General features: G+C 41.1%; 2 protein-coding genes across 2 annotated transcripts; one reads left to right on the forward strand and one right to left on the reverse strand.

Annotated features, from left to right (window-relative positions):
• The first annotated feature begins 10 nt into the window (after positions 1–10).
• On the forward strand, positions 11–6181 carry ndufaf3 (NADH:ubiquinone oxidoreductase complex assembly factor). The gene is made up of 5 exons (XM_075462148.1): positions 11–122; positions 3872–4067; positions 4192–4258; positions 5198–5298; positions 5417–6181. The coding sequence occupies exons 1-5, from the start codon at positions 37–39 to the stop codon at positions 5522–5524; spliced, it is 558 nt and encodes a 185-aa protein (XP_075318263.1). The 5' UTR covers positions 11–36; the 3' UTR covers positions 5525–6181.
• A 768-nt stretch (positions 6182–6949) lies between these two features.
• LOC142376586 (rab GDP dissociation inhibitor beta) lies at positions 6950–10601 on the reverse strand. Its single transcript, XM_075459991.1, has 11 exons — positions 10560–10601; positions 9863–9970; positions 9669–9765; positions 9438–9572; positions 9150–9348; positions 8932–9063; positions 7828–7927; positions 7574–7745; positions 7342–7486; positions 7196–7250; positions 6950–7093 (listed from the first exon to the last, which is right to left on the reverse strand). The coding sequence occupies exons 1-11, from the start codon at positions 10599–10601 to the stop codon at positions 6950–6952; spliced, it is 1329 nt and encodes a 442-aa protein (XP_075316106.1).
• Between the last annotated feature and the right edge of the window lie 6161 nt (positions 10602–16762).

Below are 16762 nucleotides of genomic sequence, written 5' to 3' on the forward strand. Positions count from 1 at the left end.
TTCCCCCGCCTATGTCTCCGGCTCATTCCGTCAAACATGGCCACCGCGGTTTCTAGATTCCTCCTTCAGAGATCAACACAGGGGTTTCTGTTCTCTTCCAGGGCAGCACCCGCTTTCTCCAGGTAGGCTGGGGTTTTGTCAAAGGGTCTACATCAATTTAAACTTGATAAAGAAACAGTAGCGCCGAGTTAAATGTCCTACATTGAGATTTTTCTTCCTTCTGTATGTGGGAAAAGCTATGACATTTGGATGTCTTGTAATGGTTATGAAACGCTTGCAGTTGTCACAAGAGTTTGTTGTACAGATTATCTTGCTTACATCTCTCTGTGTACCATCACTACAGGATTCAGGACTAGGACCAGCTTTTGTTTTCGTTATTCAATTCAGTCCAGTTCAATTCAAAACATTACTACAGACTCAAGATCTAAGATTCATAGAAAGAAAACTAAATAACATTCAAACACACAAAAACATATACTGGGAAAGAAAAGTATAAATCACCCTCAAGTACGCAGCTGTACTCTAAGGCTCCACAACTGCGATTGCTATCGTATAGTATGAGATGTATAGTAACGAAGTAGAACTACTTCACTACTCTACTTAAGTACTAAAATGCTGTATCTGTACTTTACTGGAGTATTATTTTTTTCTCCTACTTCCACTTTTACTTCACTACATATTTTCAATGAGTTTAGTACTTTTACTCCGATACATTTTTTATGTGCTGCATCGTTACTCGTTATTATAAACGCGCACACACACACATAAAAACGTACACTCATTCATGCACAAACACACCCACACGCATACAAACACACAAACATACATATAAAAACACACACAGAGAGACACACAAGCATGCACACAGTTTAAGAAGGGGAAAAGTTGTAGATAAAAAAAAAGCACAAGCAGGGAAGAGAGGGGAGGGATGCTTTAAATGGAGAGGGGACATGCTTGATCTGTTTGTTCACAAAGAGTTAAGCCCAGTGTTTTCAGGTGTTCTAATCACTTTTTGTTTTTACATGACATTTGTATTTGTATGTGGCCTACTGGTCTTGAGATTTTTTTAACAAGTTGAAAGAAAATGACAAGGATGAAAAGAAAATGTGTAATGTGTGAAGTGATGGGAGATGCTTTAAAGGGGAAGGGACATACTTGCCAATACATATTCTTTTATTCAAAAGAGTTAAGCTCAATGTTTTAAGGTGCTCTTGTACATTCCGCTGTACTGCTGTGACAGCCAAACATTTTGAATAATATAAACAATTTGATTTTCAAACTTTCGACTGATTTCTTTAATAGCTACATTAAACAATACTTTTACTTTTACTTTCAGTACTTGAGTAGTAGTTTTAAAAATAAACTACTTGCAATACTTAAGTACAAAACATGTTTAATACTTTAGTACTTCCACTTAAAGGGATAATCCGGAGTAAAATGCACTTTAGGTCAATTTACGGGATGTTGGGAGTACATACGTTGAGTTGACATCAAAATCATTTAATTCTGATGTGTTTTGAGAATTTTTATTTGACCGTTTTCAGCCAAAAGTCGTTAGCCTGGAGGAGAGTGGGGCATATGGTATCGCCGCTACAAAACGCTATTTTTACACCTCTTCTACAGCTCCAAACAACATAACACTTACGTGGTAGTGAGTAGAGGGTCCCTAAATCCAAACAGAAGTGTCCCGAGGTCTTCATGTGGTCGGATAGAGTCCAGAATGAATTTAATCAAGCCAGTATCTTTCCGGAAATGCTCCTGCTGCAGCTGGCATCTTCAGCGTAAAGTCCGTATAGTAGAGAGCAGAGTGTGGAGTAACACGCTCTGGAAATTCACAATTTCGTTGCAGTTTTTTTTTACAAACATAGTCCAGTATTTCTTTCGAAAGTGAAATGAAGTTGTATGCAACAGCAAAGCCTAGTTTACTAACAGGTTGGAATTTTATAAAATGTCACGTGACCTTACGTCTCGCGTGACCTAGCCTCCTGTTTACGGAAGACGTCTTTTGCGTGACTGGAGTGACCATCACAGAAGAAGGAGAGGTGTGTGAGCAGATTGTTGAACAAACAGCGGAGCAAACTTTTGGAGTTATGGTGCGTGTTTGTTCCTATCCTGGCTTTCGAAAGAAATACTGGACTATGTTTGTAAAAAAAAAACGGCAACGAAATTGTGAATTTCCAGAGCGTGTTACTCCACACTCTGCTCTCTACTATACGGACTTTACGCTGAAGATGCCAGCTGCAGCAGGAGCATTTCCGGAAAGGTACTGGCTTGATTAAATTCATTCTGGACTCTCTATCCGACCACATGAAGACCTCGGGACACTTCTGTTTGGATTTAGGGACCCTCTACTCACTACCACGTAAGTGTTATGTTGTTTGGAGCTGTAGAAGAGGTGTAAAAATAGCGTTTTGTAGCGGCGATACCATATGCCCCACTCTCCTCCAGGCTAACGACTTTTGGCTGAAAACGGTCAAATCAAAATTCTCAAAACGCATCAGAATTAAATGATTTTGATGTCAACTTAACGTATGTACTCCCAACATCCCGTAAATTGACCTAAAGTGCATTTTACTCCGGATTATCCCTTTAAGTACGGTGCTTAAAGAGCACTTCTACTTCTACTCAAGTCACTTTTTTGATAGAGTACTTGTACTTCTACTCAAGTCTGAATCGCTAGTACTTTATACATGTATGTATAGTACCAACTCATATTTTAGATCGTCCCAATTTAATTTGATTTAATTCAGAATCATTTGCTTTTTGCTAAGTTGGCAATAAATAGTCAAATCTCAGTTATGTACAGCCTAAAAGATTTATTCAACAACTTGCCCATTTAGTTCAGCTCCAAACACGGTTCATAACAATGAGATGAGTTCTCACATGTCTGTAATGTTTACTCTAAAGGTGATTGATACTTCAAATAAAAACCAAACGGACTTCTAGGGTCACTTGGGAAGAATCAAATTGTATGAGATGATCCAAGAGCTGTACGTCTCCATGTTTTGGATATGTAATTTATATTCAGCAGCATGCCGAGTTCAGACCTTTAGGATCAATCTACGTTCCTACCTTTAGGAATTATAAAGCACAGAACGAACCTTTACTTTTGTCGATTGAATCTAAGTAAAGGTTAATTTCTGGCTTTTAATATTTCCATTTTGAGAAACCTCTGCTCTCCCAGTTTCCACAAAGACTTTATGACGTCATCTCTGGCACCACCTGTAGGTTATTTGTTATTCTCCTACATTTTTCAGAGCAGGTCAACTCTCTGCAGAGGTCGTCTGCTTTGCTGAGCTAATAACAGCTGGATGTGAATTCAGCTGTCGATGAAAGAGCTGTGCCTCAAAAAAAAAATTTAAATTATGATGAGCCTATCTCAGATCTTTGTAAGAGTCAGGAACAAAGTGTAGCGCTGCTTGCTGCAGCTCCTCCTCAGTGAAGCTGAAATGTTTGGTTCTGTCCTTCAGAAACAAGCTTAAGGCTTTTGGCTGTCAGCCCTCTCACCAGGGTGGCGCAGGATTTTTGGCTTTTAAACTGGGTCATTTGGCAGATCTAAAATGCCACTCGCCTTTGTGAAAATTAAAGTGACAGGGAAAGTACAGATAATTGAATCATGCGGAGTCTGTTTTCACTCCCCTCACAGTTTTTCAGACACAAAAAAATGTGAGCAGCTGCATGACTAACATTACCGGACGGCTTTGGCTCTGGAGGTAGAGCAGTTCAGTCAGAAGACTGAAGGTTGGATTCCCGTATCCACGTGTCGAAGTGGCTGTGCTGTATGAGTGTGTGAATGTGGCTTGCTTGAAAGAAAACTGAAAACGGTCTGTATAGTACGGGTTCTAATTCAGTTTTCTGTCTTTCGCTCCAGCCCATTTCTATGTCGTGCTCATAGATTGGAACCTGGCGACGATGAGCTGTACCAACGCACCACTGTGTCTGTCATGAAAACGGAGCAAGACAATGGGATCCTGATCCACAGCTACAGTCCAGCAGGATTCAATATCGATGGCAACCGGGTGTTTGGGCCCTGTGCTGTGGTGCCTCCTGCGATCCTGCAGTGGAACGTGAGATCAATATCTGGATAATTCCCACAGTTCTTAGCGTGTTGCATGACATGCTTCTGTGTACTGATGTTTTTTTTTTTGTTTTTTTTTAGCAATTAAATGCTTTTAATGTCCATTCCTGCAGGTTGGCAGTTATAAGGACATCACAGAAGAAAGTGTTTCACTCTTCCACATGCTTGAACCGACGATAGGTACAAATAAAAGCACACCAACATTAAGACTATGATGCTTGGCCGAATAAAGAGGAGACACAGTGGGATACTTTTATTACATGTATGTATATATATTTAGATAACTGTTCCACGGTCTTGTGTTCGCTTAATATGGTGACTGGTTGAATTCCTCTGCACAGCTCATCATGTCACTTAACTCTGCTGTGCATCCCTAGTTAGACCGAGTCAGAAATTAAACAGAAAAGCCCCAAGAGGATAATTTACACATGACAAGCCGTGCATGTTTGAAAGGGGCTTTAGTGCCATCCCTGAGGGGTTGTGTTTAAAGTTTATGCAAGTCTCTGGACTGGATTGAGTCTTCTCTAAGTTTTCTAGTTCAGGCATATTTTCCCTTACTTGTCAACATCACCATGTCATGTGTTTCCATAATGGCAGTTTAGTGGAAGCACCTCAAAACAAAGAATGATCAGCTGTCTTGTATTCCAACATTTTCACCGATCACAGCTGACCAATCGGAATAGACTGGGCCTTTCAGAGGGCGGGATTTAAAGAGACACATGGAGGGTTTCAATCAGAAGAAGACAGTTGCTGCAGGTTTCTAAAGTATTTTGAAGTGTTTTACCCCACTAAATAGAAAAATGTGCCTAAAATGGGCTCGTAATTCTACAAAAGGTGTTACTAAAGCAACTGCATAACAACTGCACCTCGGTATCACCTCCCAGTCTAATCACTCATGTGGGGTTTTTAATTATGAAGGATGGCGATGTTACATCTCCCTCAGGAGTTTAGTGGGGTTATGATCTGATGGGGAACCATGGGATATGATTACCATGAATTTAAATTTAAAGAGGGTATCATTATTCTTTGTGTCTCCATTCAGTAATTCTTGTTTTTCAAGTTGTCTTATGGCATATTTTAACATGCCCTTCTCTCATCTTTTCTGTCTGGTTCATGAAGAGATTCTTATACTGGGCACAGGCGCCAAGCTCGAGCGAATCGACCCCTCAGTCCTCGCTCTTCTGAAGCGTAAAGGCATTGCTGTGGAGGTGCAGGACACGGTAAAGTATGCGCAGTGTCTCAGCGCCAGACAGTACGACACGCTTTAACAAAGACTTTAAAACAACAGCTTAAGTAAACCGAGCTTTCTTAAATGACTTTTCTTTGTTTCGCTTGCAGCCAAATGCGTGCGCAACCTTCAACTTTCTGACTAGTGAGCGAAGAGTGGTCGCCGCCGGTCTGATTCCTCCTTCTCCCAGTACAGCCCTAGAAGTTAAACAGGACTAAGTGTTGGGACGTCAACCGCGCGAACAGGAGTGACGACTTACGACAGAGGTTCACTAAAAAGTGACAGAAGCAGATATCCTGCTTTGACATTTAGTTACAACTGTTACAGAGGTTGTTTTAAGCAAATGCCATCACTCAGTGACCTGAGGCTCACTCTGGTGAGCTGTGTGGAGATTTTTTCCGACCCAAAACTGGTAAAGCTGGTCATTGCTGGTGTTATAGTTGTTTTTTTTTGCTGGATTTCCTGCGAGATTTTCAAACAGTCGGGATTTGGTTGCGCACAGGAATGTTGCGCTTGTGCTGTTTTAGTGTTCGCAACCCAAATCTTGACTTAGAAATCTAGATTCTCCATATAAAGCTAACTGTGCTAAAAAAAAAAAAATGAACGGGAGCACAGGTGAATGTGGTGAAGAGAGGACACCAATGATGGAGCGTAAATGTATTCTTCTGTATAAATACAAAGCTTAGTTGCATAAAATATAGAAGGTAAATGCTTATTATTTAATAACTCGAGTTTGATGCATTTATTGTATTTTCAGTGTGGACGATGAATGTTGACCCAACCGTCACAATATACTGTATTTGGTCCCTTAAGATCTGTGTGTAAAAACATCAAATAAATAAAGATTGTACATGTGTGAATATGTTCTAGCCTGCGCTGACATGAGGTGGTGTTGGAGGTGACTGTCCTTCATCTGGATAAGCCTCTTTATTATGTGCCTGTCGTCCTTCACCAGCAGCGCTGCCTGCGCAGCATATTACATAATTCAGTGGCTTTGTCCTTCTCACAGATAAGCCCCATAGAGACGAGAATCCACAAATCCTCTACACATCACTGGGATTCATCTCTAATCATCTACATCAGTGCATCATGTCCAGAGTCAGTCTGAGCGTCTGATCTGCAGCTTTTTTACTTGTTATCTGATAAACATATACTCAATAAGATATGACACTGTCTTCATGAAATAATCAACCAACCCTGCTTTTATTTGAATTAGTTTCAGATTATGTGACAAAAGTGGTCCAAAAAAGTGTGGGGGGGGTTTCAGTAAAATTTGAGAAGAACATTGATTTTCACAAAAGAAGTGCTTATGCTTGACTAAAAAAAAAAAAAAAATTGACCACAAAACTTAAGAACTATTCAGAAAAAACCCATTTGCTAATTTACTGTTACACTGTCTCATAGCAAAACATTTCAGGTGTATAAATATGGAAACCTTACATACACCAAATAGGATGCTTTGCAAACAGTTAATCATCATCACTGTGTTTTGCAGACTTTCACAAAAAGGAGAAATTATACCTGACAAATCAGAGGAAAAAGAAAACACGCTGTTCACTCTACATGCTACTTAACACCTTCGGCCTCACAGCTGTGCTGTTCAACCATCGTGTCTGTCGAATCATGTGGCCCAGAAGTCGTTCTTAGTCGTCATCGGAGTTGTGTGACTGGTGTCGGGAGCTCCCGAAGCAGAGCTCTGCTCCTGTGAGCCGGCGGTACATGTCTTTGATCTCCTCGCACTCATCCTCAACGTGGTTTGTTGCGTCATATGAGCGGGACACAAATATCTAACGGATGGAGAAAATCGCCAACGTTAGACCTGACACACTTCATCCCCATTTTTTTCCCAGCCTTTAGTGGTTTTTGTCTCTGGTGAATCCCCTCATTACCTGACTCTTTCTCCCATCCTCATTTGGAACAAGCACGTTGCTGACGGACACAAATCTGGAATCGCAGTGTCAACAGGAGATTACATCATTTCAAATTCATCCACAGCAAAGTCGTACGACATTGAAGACTCGGAGGTCTCACTAACTTTTGCATGATGGGCTCGAGAAGCTCCAGCCCCGGCTGCACTTCTTTCTCCGGGTTGCTGGTCTCTGCAGTCGTGCTCACTGTGGCGATGTACATCCCGTCGGAGGCCACACTGTGGCCATACGACACCACAGATATATAAATGTCTGTTTGGACGAAATATAACGGCTCACTTTAGGTTGAAGTAATCTAGGGTGAAGTAGCACAACAGGTGTAACTGATTCACAATATACCTGACTTCCTGTTGAGCTGAGTTTGAGGGATGATGATCTGACAAGAGCTGGCCTCGTGAGTGTTTTTAACCGGATGATTTAATAAACAAATCACTCTTATTACACGTCCCACTTTCCTGACTCTGTTGGGAACGTAGCTGGGGTCACAGATTAACTGTTTACAGTGGAACAGCTGTGAAAAGGGGAGAAAAAAAACAATATAAATACATGCACAGCGGCTATACTGGACATTGTCTGCCTTGTCTCTACTCTACCTTCCCCTCAGATCTGACAGCTTTCACTTTGCCGTTGTCCATCATAATCTCATCTACTGTCCTGTTCAACAGGAAGGTTCCTCCGTACTCTGCACTCAGTCTGAAACACATAGAAGCAGGAGAGCTCACACAAAAAAAACATACTTTCTGCATTTCAGTGCACCGTGTGCACTGAACATGTACGTTCAGTTCTGTAGTTGTGTTGTCTGAATTGTTGTGTTTTAAATATAGTTATTGTGTTTTTCTGGGTTTTGTCCCGTGTTATTCTGTTTTGCTAGCCTGGGAATTCCCATTCTGCTTTGCCCGCGATTTCATTCACACTGCAAAGGCAGCCTGGAAACCACCGCCCTTATTTTTGCCTGAGTTAGGGAACCAATCACAGAACGGGGGGGGGCAGCAAGACGATGACGACATCTATGCGCGGCACCGAAGCTTGTAGAGTGTTAATCCAACATGGCAGCGGACACAACGTTACCGTTCGATGCAGCCTTAGAAAGTGTTTTAAGTAGCTTAGAACGCAACTTTACTTTTAAAAAAGAGCAACGTTTGGCGTTGAAAGATTTCATTGCCAAGAAGGATGTATTTGCTCTGCTGTGAAGAAGTGAGAAGTGATACAATTGGCTATGACTCGCGCGCAAAGCAGCATGGGAAGAACCAGACGCCATTTGATAGACATTCGTAGCGCCCAATAAACGGCTCTAGGCATTCGTAAACCACGCCTCAAATACGAGAAAATGCACACCTAGTTCCCAGACCACCATCTCATCGAGATATGGACGCGTCAGCCAGGCTACAGTTTTGCACCGTAAGGCCACCTTGTGGATTCGTGAATATCTTCACGAACATTTTTTGGAGCAGTAGAAAGATCACAACTTAAGAGGCAAAGATGGTGATTTTGAGAAGTGAATCTTAAAGGCCAACTTCCATCGTCATTTCATTAATACTGCTGTGTTCACCATTGTCATTGAATGCATTAGGCGTCGGTTCTGTTTAAAAAAACATTATGGTTTTTCCTAAAATCACTCAGGGAGAAATCCGAATTGTGCCGTTGATTTGCATGCAACTATTCTACCGTACGTTACAGATATAGAACTTGTGTGTCACCTGGCAAATCCCTGCGGTAGTTCCCCGAGCCCGTACAGGGGGTACAGGTAGGGACTGGTGTTGTGGCGGGACAAGGATTCAGAGTACAGCTTAATCCGGTTGATAGTTTCCAGACAGGGCTGGTCCAGGTGACTGAAAGAAACAGCAGGATGGAAGACTGAGCCACCTGTGATTAATTGATCAAGTTTTCTCTGGTTTACATAAGTTTAGTTTCTGACCTCTCATTGCCGTGTAAGGCTATGGCATGACCTGTGAACTCCATGACATCTTGTCCCAGGTCAAAGCGACTGAACAGCGCCCGTGTGGTTGTTTTGTGAGGATCCACGTCCTGGTGGGTGCGAGGGTTTCTGGTGTCAAAATTCAGGACAAACTGCAGCAGCTTCTTGAACCTCCTCTTGTCAAACATGCCCATCAGGTCTGAAAATACATATATTTTTAACTTAATTCATTATGTCTGACTGAAGAATGACCTGAAAAAGTGCAATTCATTTTTTTTTTTTAGTCACCTGAAGACTGGGTGTCTTCCTCTGTGGCAGGGACTTTGTGCACTTTGCCTGCTTTGTATACATAGCTGCCTTCAACAACTTTGAAGTCCAGATAGCGAGTAACCTCAGTGTGCACCAATATTTTTATCAGCTGGCCTAATCCAAACACACAGCAGATGATTACTCATTGACACTAGAATAATTAGACATACAATGAAAAAAATAACACCTTCCAATGCATTGTGCTCTCACTGGTGGCAAGAAAAAACTTGGGGACAAGGTCGACGTTCCACTCTTTTCCACGCCCCATTGATTTCGGAGGACCTGGAACTTTGAACTTCTTAAACAGCTGAAAATAAAAGGAACATCAGACGTCCATGATGCAGGTTTCTGTTTTGAGTAAACCAACATGCACGTCTGCTAATTTGTGTTTGTTTTTAACAAACCTCCTCAAGGGGAGAAATAGATGCACTCTCTCCTCCATAACAAGGATTCTTGTCAATGTGGAGAACCTTTTTCCCACTTTGAGACATTAAACCGGAGAGGACACATTCCTGAAAGGAAAAGAGTTTAGAAGGGGCTCAAATATTGTCGGAGCCAGCAGTTCTCAGTATTCAAAGGGGAATCAGAGCCAGATCGATGATGTCATTGTCATAAATCCCTTTTGACAGCCTTAAGGAGCTCAGTGGGTCTCTAGCTTATTCTGTCTATACATTTTACATTTTAATGGGTAGAAAATGAAAAAAACACTAACATTTTTATTTGTTTTATTACTAAAATATACAAGTGGATAAGTTGCTTGAAAATATATTCAATTATGATAATAATGATCATGAATATTCTGAGGGATGAGACGCTTTTTTTTAAAGAATTTAAGATTAGAAAAATGAGAAAATCCAAGTTTTGCTTATTGCACCTTGTTTTTGGTCAAGATCTCACCATTATTAAAGTGGTAAGACTGTGTGTAGTGGTTGCAGGAAAACCAAGTTTGTATCATGTTGTAGTATGAATAAAGACCCTATTCTGCCCTGAAGAAATTATCCAAATTTCTGCAAGGCACTGCTACCGTTTGGGTGCATCTACTTAATTTACTTTTCTCACATGGATGGCTGCTTATCTTACAATAAACAGAAGATTTCTTACCTTGAGTCCAGTTCCAAGCACTATAATATCATACTCCTGCATCCTAACTGCGTGTCTTCTTCACCCTCACTGATCAATGAGTCCTAGTGCTTTACCTAGCTGTAGCAGTGAGTGTGTGTGTCGGGGGAAACAGGTGTGATGATGATAGGTGACAGTAATTACTATGTGTTACCCTAAGCCATAATCCTCTTAAGACTCGTGCATGTGTGTTATTGTTTGCAGTGAGAGAGAGAGATTGACTATAAGAAGTCGCATTTCACAGTCACTGCAGATTGAGGTATTAAATGAAGATGGTATCATCTGTTAGTAGTGGTATTCAGTTGCATTTGTGGTAGCATTACTAAAAGAACAATAAAGTCCTCCATTCCATGTAAGAGTCCCTAATTAAAATATATTGTAAAAATAAAAATTCTATCAGCACAATGATTTTTTTTTTTAACCCCTTGTCCTGTCCAGTATTATGGCAGCAGAATTGTAATCTGAATACCGTTTATGCCAAACACATTTGCTATGCCAAAGGAAGCTTTATGAATATAAAGCTCCTCTAGATGCCCATCAACTGCGTATTTATTTATTTTTGTTACAATACTTAACATGTGATAGCGCCGAACCGGACCAGAGGGGTGTTCCACGAAAGTAGCTAAAGAAAGCCAAGCTGTAGAGGGTAAGCCTCGCTTGAACTAACACCATCTCCCAATTAAGCCTCAAGTCGTTCCACGAAGTCAGTTTAGCTGCATCTCAGCGAGGCTAATCCAAGCGAGGCTCACATAGCCTGGCTATGTGCGAGTGCACGAGGAATCCCTTAGGAGTGGATGGTGGAAAAACGGAGATGGCAGAAAAGGAGAGCAAGACAAGAGCTGTTATTTTTTCGGCAGCTTAACAAATAATGCTTATGGAGCTGTATGAGGATTTTAAAAGTGTCAGCTGCGATCAACTGTCATCAACAGAATTAAAGGTTTCCTCTCCCAAAAAGATCAGGAGAAACTCATCCATGCATTCATCTCCAGTAGACTCGATTACTGTAATGCTCTTTTAACTGGACTTCCCAAAAAGAGCATTAAACATCTGCAGCTCATCCAGAACGCTGCTGCTAGAGTTTTAACCAGGACAAAGAGATCTGAACACATCACAGAGGTTTTAAAATCTTTACTCTGGCTTCCAGTCAGTCACAGAATAGATTTTAAAAGCCTGCTGATGGTTTACAAATCCCAGAACGGTTTAGGCCCAAAATACATCTGTGATATGTTCAGAGAATATAAACCCAGCAGAGCTCTTAGATCCAAGGACTCAGGTCAGCTGGTCCAGTCCAGAGTCCAGACTAAACATGCAGAAGCAGCATTTAGCTGTTATGCTGCAAACAAGTGGAACAAACTGCCAGTGGAGATTAAACTTTCACCAAATGTAGACATTTTTAAATCCAGGGTAAAAACATTTCTTTTCTCATGTGTCTATGCATGAAATCTGCACGATATCTTTTAACTTATCTTGACTGTTGCTTGTTTTTAAATTTATTTAAATGATTTTATTTGTTTCTCTTTATATTCTTTTATGCATTTTTAATGCTTCTTCCACTCCCTGCTGCAATGCTTTTATTTTATGTAAAGCACTTTGAATTGTTTTGTACATGAAATGTGCTATATAAATAAATTTGATCAATAAAGCGAAGGAAACAGCATGGCAAACAACTACCGACAGATTAAATGCGTAAGTTATGAAAGTTTCATACCAGTCAATTGTCAATACACATTTATTTTACTGTCCTCATGTATTTATGCTCTCCTCTTTGTGTTATAATTTGTTTACATAAAGCATGCCGAATTGTCTCTGTATGAGATGTACTGCACAAATATACTGGCCCTGCTCAGTTTATCAATAACCCAATAGTCAACATGCATCATCATACTTTGTGTAGCACCTGTAAATTTGTGATCAACCAGGCCTAGCCAAACCCCCTGGTTAGGCCCATAACCACGAAGACGACAGTTAGAGAGTAAAGTGTTTTTGTTTTATTTACAACAGCGTTAACATTCTGTAGGTGGTTGGCAGAACCTAAATCAGACAACTGAGCAGTAGGACAATAAAAAACACGATATGACACACTTCATGCAATTAAAACACTGTCAGTAAAACCATGCAAATAAAAGTCCACGTGCCCAGCCTCTGTCTCCCGATACTACTACCACGGCTACGAGGTGCTTTGGCTCAGGGTTACAGTTGCCAAATAAAATCAATAAAACCAACACAAATACTACTGCTGACAACGGCACCATCCACCCGTCTCCCAAATGTTTGTGGCCAACTCCTGTTGTCGCCTCTGTCTGACGGTACAATATGCCTCCGTCACCTGTGTGAGCATTTATAAAATAATGTTTCAATCTCTGGGCACAAGTTATTTTAAAACAATTTAAGGTTCCTGCTGTACCCTGGCTCGTGGCTTTTCTGCTCACCCGAGAACAACCTTGCTGTCTGCAGGGCACCAACACACCTTGCCGTCTGTGCAGCACAGCTCCTACTAGCTTGTGTCTTGGAAATTAGATACACCTGGCCTTAATTACCCACTACCCCTATCACATCTGTGACTATATTATCGTGAGTGTGTGACCCACATATTAATTTTTCACTGTTACATCTCAACAGGATCAATCTTAACAGCCAAATGCGTACCTGGCAGCAGGTGAAAGTTTGTTGAGTTTATAGGACTAGGTGGTACAATCCCTTAGATTATCAGTACTTGGTGCATAGTGGGGCAGGGGTAATGACCACCAGGAGGCATACGCTTCACTGGGGTCTTCAGGTGGTCACCCTCCTTCCTTGGTGTTTCGTTGAAAGGCCCACGACACCTCCAAAGGGTTTAACGGCATCACCTGGCGTCCCAGGTGTGCCCCCCTCTGCTCTTACCCCCTGATGGTCATTTTGCAGCCCAGTTGGGGTCCTTTCTCTTGATCCATAGCCAGCTACTGCTTCGTTCGGCAGCCTCTGACAGGGATTTGATGGCTTGCCGGAAGGCCTCGCACTCCCTTCAGAAGCTTGGTTGTGGATGTGGCAACAAATCCCCTACACCCAACCTCAACCGGAAGCACCTGGGCACGCCAGCCACGTTGTACTGCCTCGGTTGCTATGTCGGAGTACTTCAGTCGTTTACGTTCATATGCTTCACCAACTGCAGCCTCCCATGGTACAGTTAGTTCCACAATGAATACCAACTTCTGAGAGGTTGACAACAAGACCAGGTCCGGCCTGAGGTTAGTACTAATGATCTCAGGCGGAAAGATGAGTCTCTGGTCTAAGTCAACCTGCATTCTCCAGTCCCGGGCAGCGTCCAGGAGGGTTGCTTCCACTCTTCCAGATGGATTTGCTGGGAGTTGTCCTGCTCTTACAAAATTGGTTGTGGATGTGGCAATGGCCTCCCTCCCCCCATTGGTGGTAGTTCTCCTTCCCTCCAGGGAGATCGCCAGTTGTCGTAGAACCTGGTTGTGTCTCCAGGTGTAGCGGCCGTGGGACAAACTGGTTTTGCAGCCAGTGAGGATGTGCCTCAGTGTTGCAATGGTTTGACAAAGCGCACAAGAAGGATCTTCACAAAACCAAGTACAGGAACATATTTCAGTGGTAAGTAGCCTTTGAAGAAATGTGTTTGTCCAATAAAGAGAACAGCAAACTAGATATGGAATACAAGAAACTGAAAAGAAAAAAGATCACGCTAGAGATTATGAAACTGGAGAGGGATGTAAGTATAAATTCAGATAAAGGAGAAGGTCGTGGTGTGAACTGTATTTAATTCTGTTTTCTCTCCACAGCTTGAGAAACATGTAATAATAATTAAATAATTCAACACAACTTGAACTCAAGCTTGTCATTATTGTACGGTTCATGCAAAGTGTTAGAAATTTGTTTTTACATTTATATTCACAGTGGGGTGCCATGACCTAAACGTTTGGAAAGTTATAAATCCTCTCTGTCCATTTAGCCTTCTTACACTTGCTCTAACTTAAACTGCTACTGCGTCAATGCTAAATTATGAAAAGAAGTTCTAACTCAAAGGTCACAACGATAAGCATCAAAGGAAATATGTGTCCCTGTATAGGTCCCTCACTGTGTCAGGAGAAACTGAGTCCTTTCAGGCACTGCAACCTCCAGAGACTCAAGGAAGAAAAGTTGTCCACAAGACTAAATGTATAAAATATGAAGTATACTATTAATTTAAGATGGCTCTGTCAAAAGTCAGCCATGGTGCCTGAGAACTTTAAGCAATGAACCTGTATTTAATTTGGCCAAAGGTCATTTCTATCCGTGCCCTTGTTGTAGCATGTGCATGTGCATGCTCTTGTTCCTGGATCAGGATATGGCGTGAGGAGGTACGGCCAGCATGCATAGCCTCTGTCCCCAAGCAAGACACCATTGAACTCTCCTGCAGAATAAGAGAAATGTTGGATGGATATACATGTGTTAAGACTTGGCAATTTGACGCAATATGTGCCTTATATGGCTATCTATAATAAAGTATGACGAGCACTTTAAATTCCTTAAGGTGACCTCTACACCTGACCTCTCATTAGATTACCAAAATTATGATTATGCTACACCTTACTTCAAAAGTACACTCCTTCAGGTAAGTAAAATTCTTGCACCTTGTGCAAACCTCTGTGCCAGTGAGGATGCTGGGAAGATCCTAGAATCATGAACTGAGCCTCAATGTTGGAAATGAAATTACCTCCATCACAGAGTCACGGAGTCAATGATGAGGTACTTGGTTTCACAGGGCATAAATGTAACATTGCTCAGCATTACTCAAACGTGTTGATGTGGTATTTTTCAAAATGAGAAATTCAGTTCAGAGTCTATGGACAATTATCCCCAAGTGTACCTGTACATTTAGGATATGGAAAAATGTTCGGTTTACATAGTCAGCCTCCACAGGTCCAGCAGGGGCCTGGTTGCGTACATGGGCACAGTGTAGTGCACCGATAACATTGGGGAAGCCTGAGGGAGATGATGAACTTAATGCAAATACTTCAGCCAGTAGGTTGTTTTACATTATCGGCTGTTGTAACTGTGGAGCAGCAGCCTGAAAGAACAGAGGTCAAAATTCTTCTGTACGCATGCCAGCCACCACTCTCTCTTAGAGTGGTGCCAGAACTATCGAGAAAAGCCTGGTTTTCCGCTAATCCAGACAGAGAAAGAGGGAGAGCAAAGAAGAAGAAAAAAGGAACAGAAATAGGAATCATATTCAATATTCAATCATAGAAAACAATGAAAAATCAGACAACCAGCTGCTACACCTGTAAAAACAAAACTGAAGACAATCCACAGCTTTTGTGGGGAATCCAGCCTTAGAGCCACCAGGAGCACCTGTAAGTAGATAAGCAGAGAACAAACACACAAACAAACAAACAAACAAACAAAAAAGCACAACAGCAGCAATCACATATAACACAACTGTGAATACAGATTACCTTAAACCACAGGACAACACAACAACTGCTTAGCGAGCATGCTACTGGGCTAATGAATGTGCGTGAGTGTGTGTGTGTGTATTGCATGTTCATGCACACAGCACAATGAAATTTAAATATCAAAATAAAGATATTTTCTATATATTGATAGACACAGACACTACATGTCAAATGTTAAAACTGGTCATGAGGGGCTTGTCTTAACTGTATTAGATTTAGTCCTTTGCTATCTTCGTATATAATATGTACTTTTACATCACTGTCAAAAAGTTATTTACGAAAATAAAACAATGTAAGAAGTTTAAAGGGTAGATGTCTATTCGCTGAAACACTAACAATTACAGATGAACTATCTCTGAGTTATTTTTTGGTCAGTGGTTACAAATATACAGTTAGTATATTATTTAGTAATGCAGCCTAATGTAGGGGCTTAATTTTGAAAGGAAACAAGTTATGAACTCTGTTGTGGAGTAAATGCATAAAGTCGAATAACACTGAAGCAGTCAATTAAAGTAGGATACAAGCAGACAACAGCGCTAATCTTATTACATGTACATATAGTTCTTGATTAAATATTTATTTTACATATATATATTTAAGACTGTTTTTGTTCCTATCAGTTGGGCAGTAATTTATTAACGTAACAGTTTATGGACACAAGCTGTTCAGTTTCAACCGTCCTGTTTTTAAAAATAAAACAATAAAAAACTTCATTACCCATGATTCCTCATTGTCTCGGGATACGCCCTGTGA

This window comes from Odontesthes bonariensis, chromosome 3, assembly GCF_027942865.1.
Source record: "Odontesthes bonariensis isolate fOdoBon6 chromosome 3, fOdoBon6.hap1, whole genome shotgun sequence".
NCBI lineage: Eukaryota > Metazoa > Chordata > Actinopteri > Atheriniformes > Atherinopsidae > Odontesthes > Odontesthes bonariensis.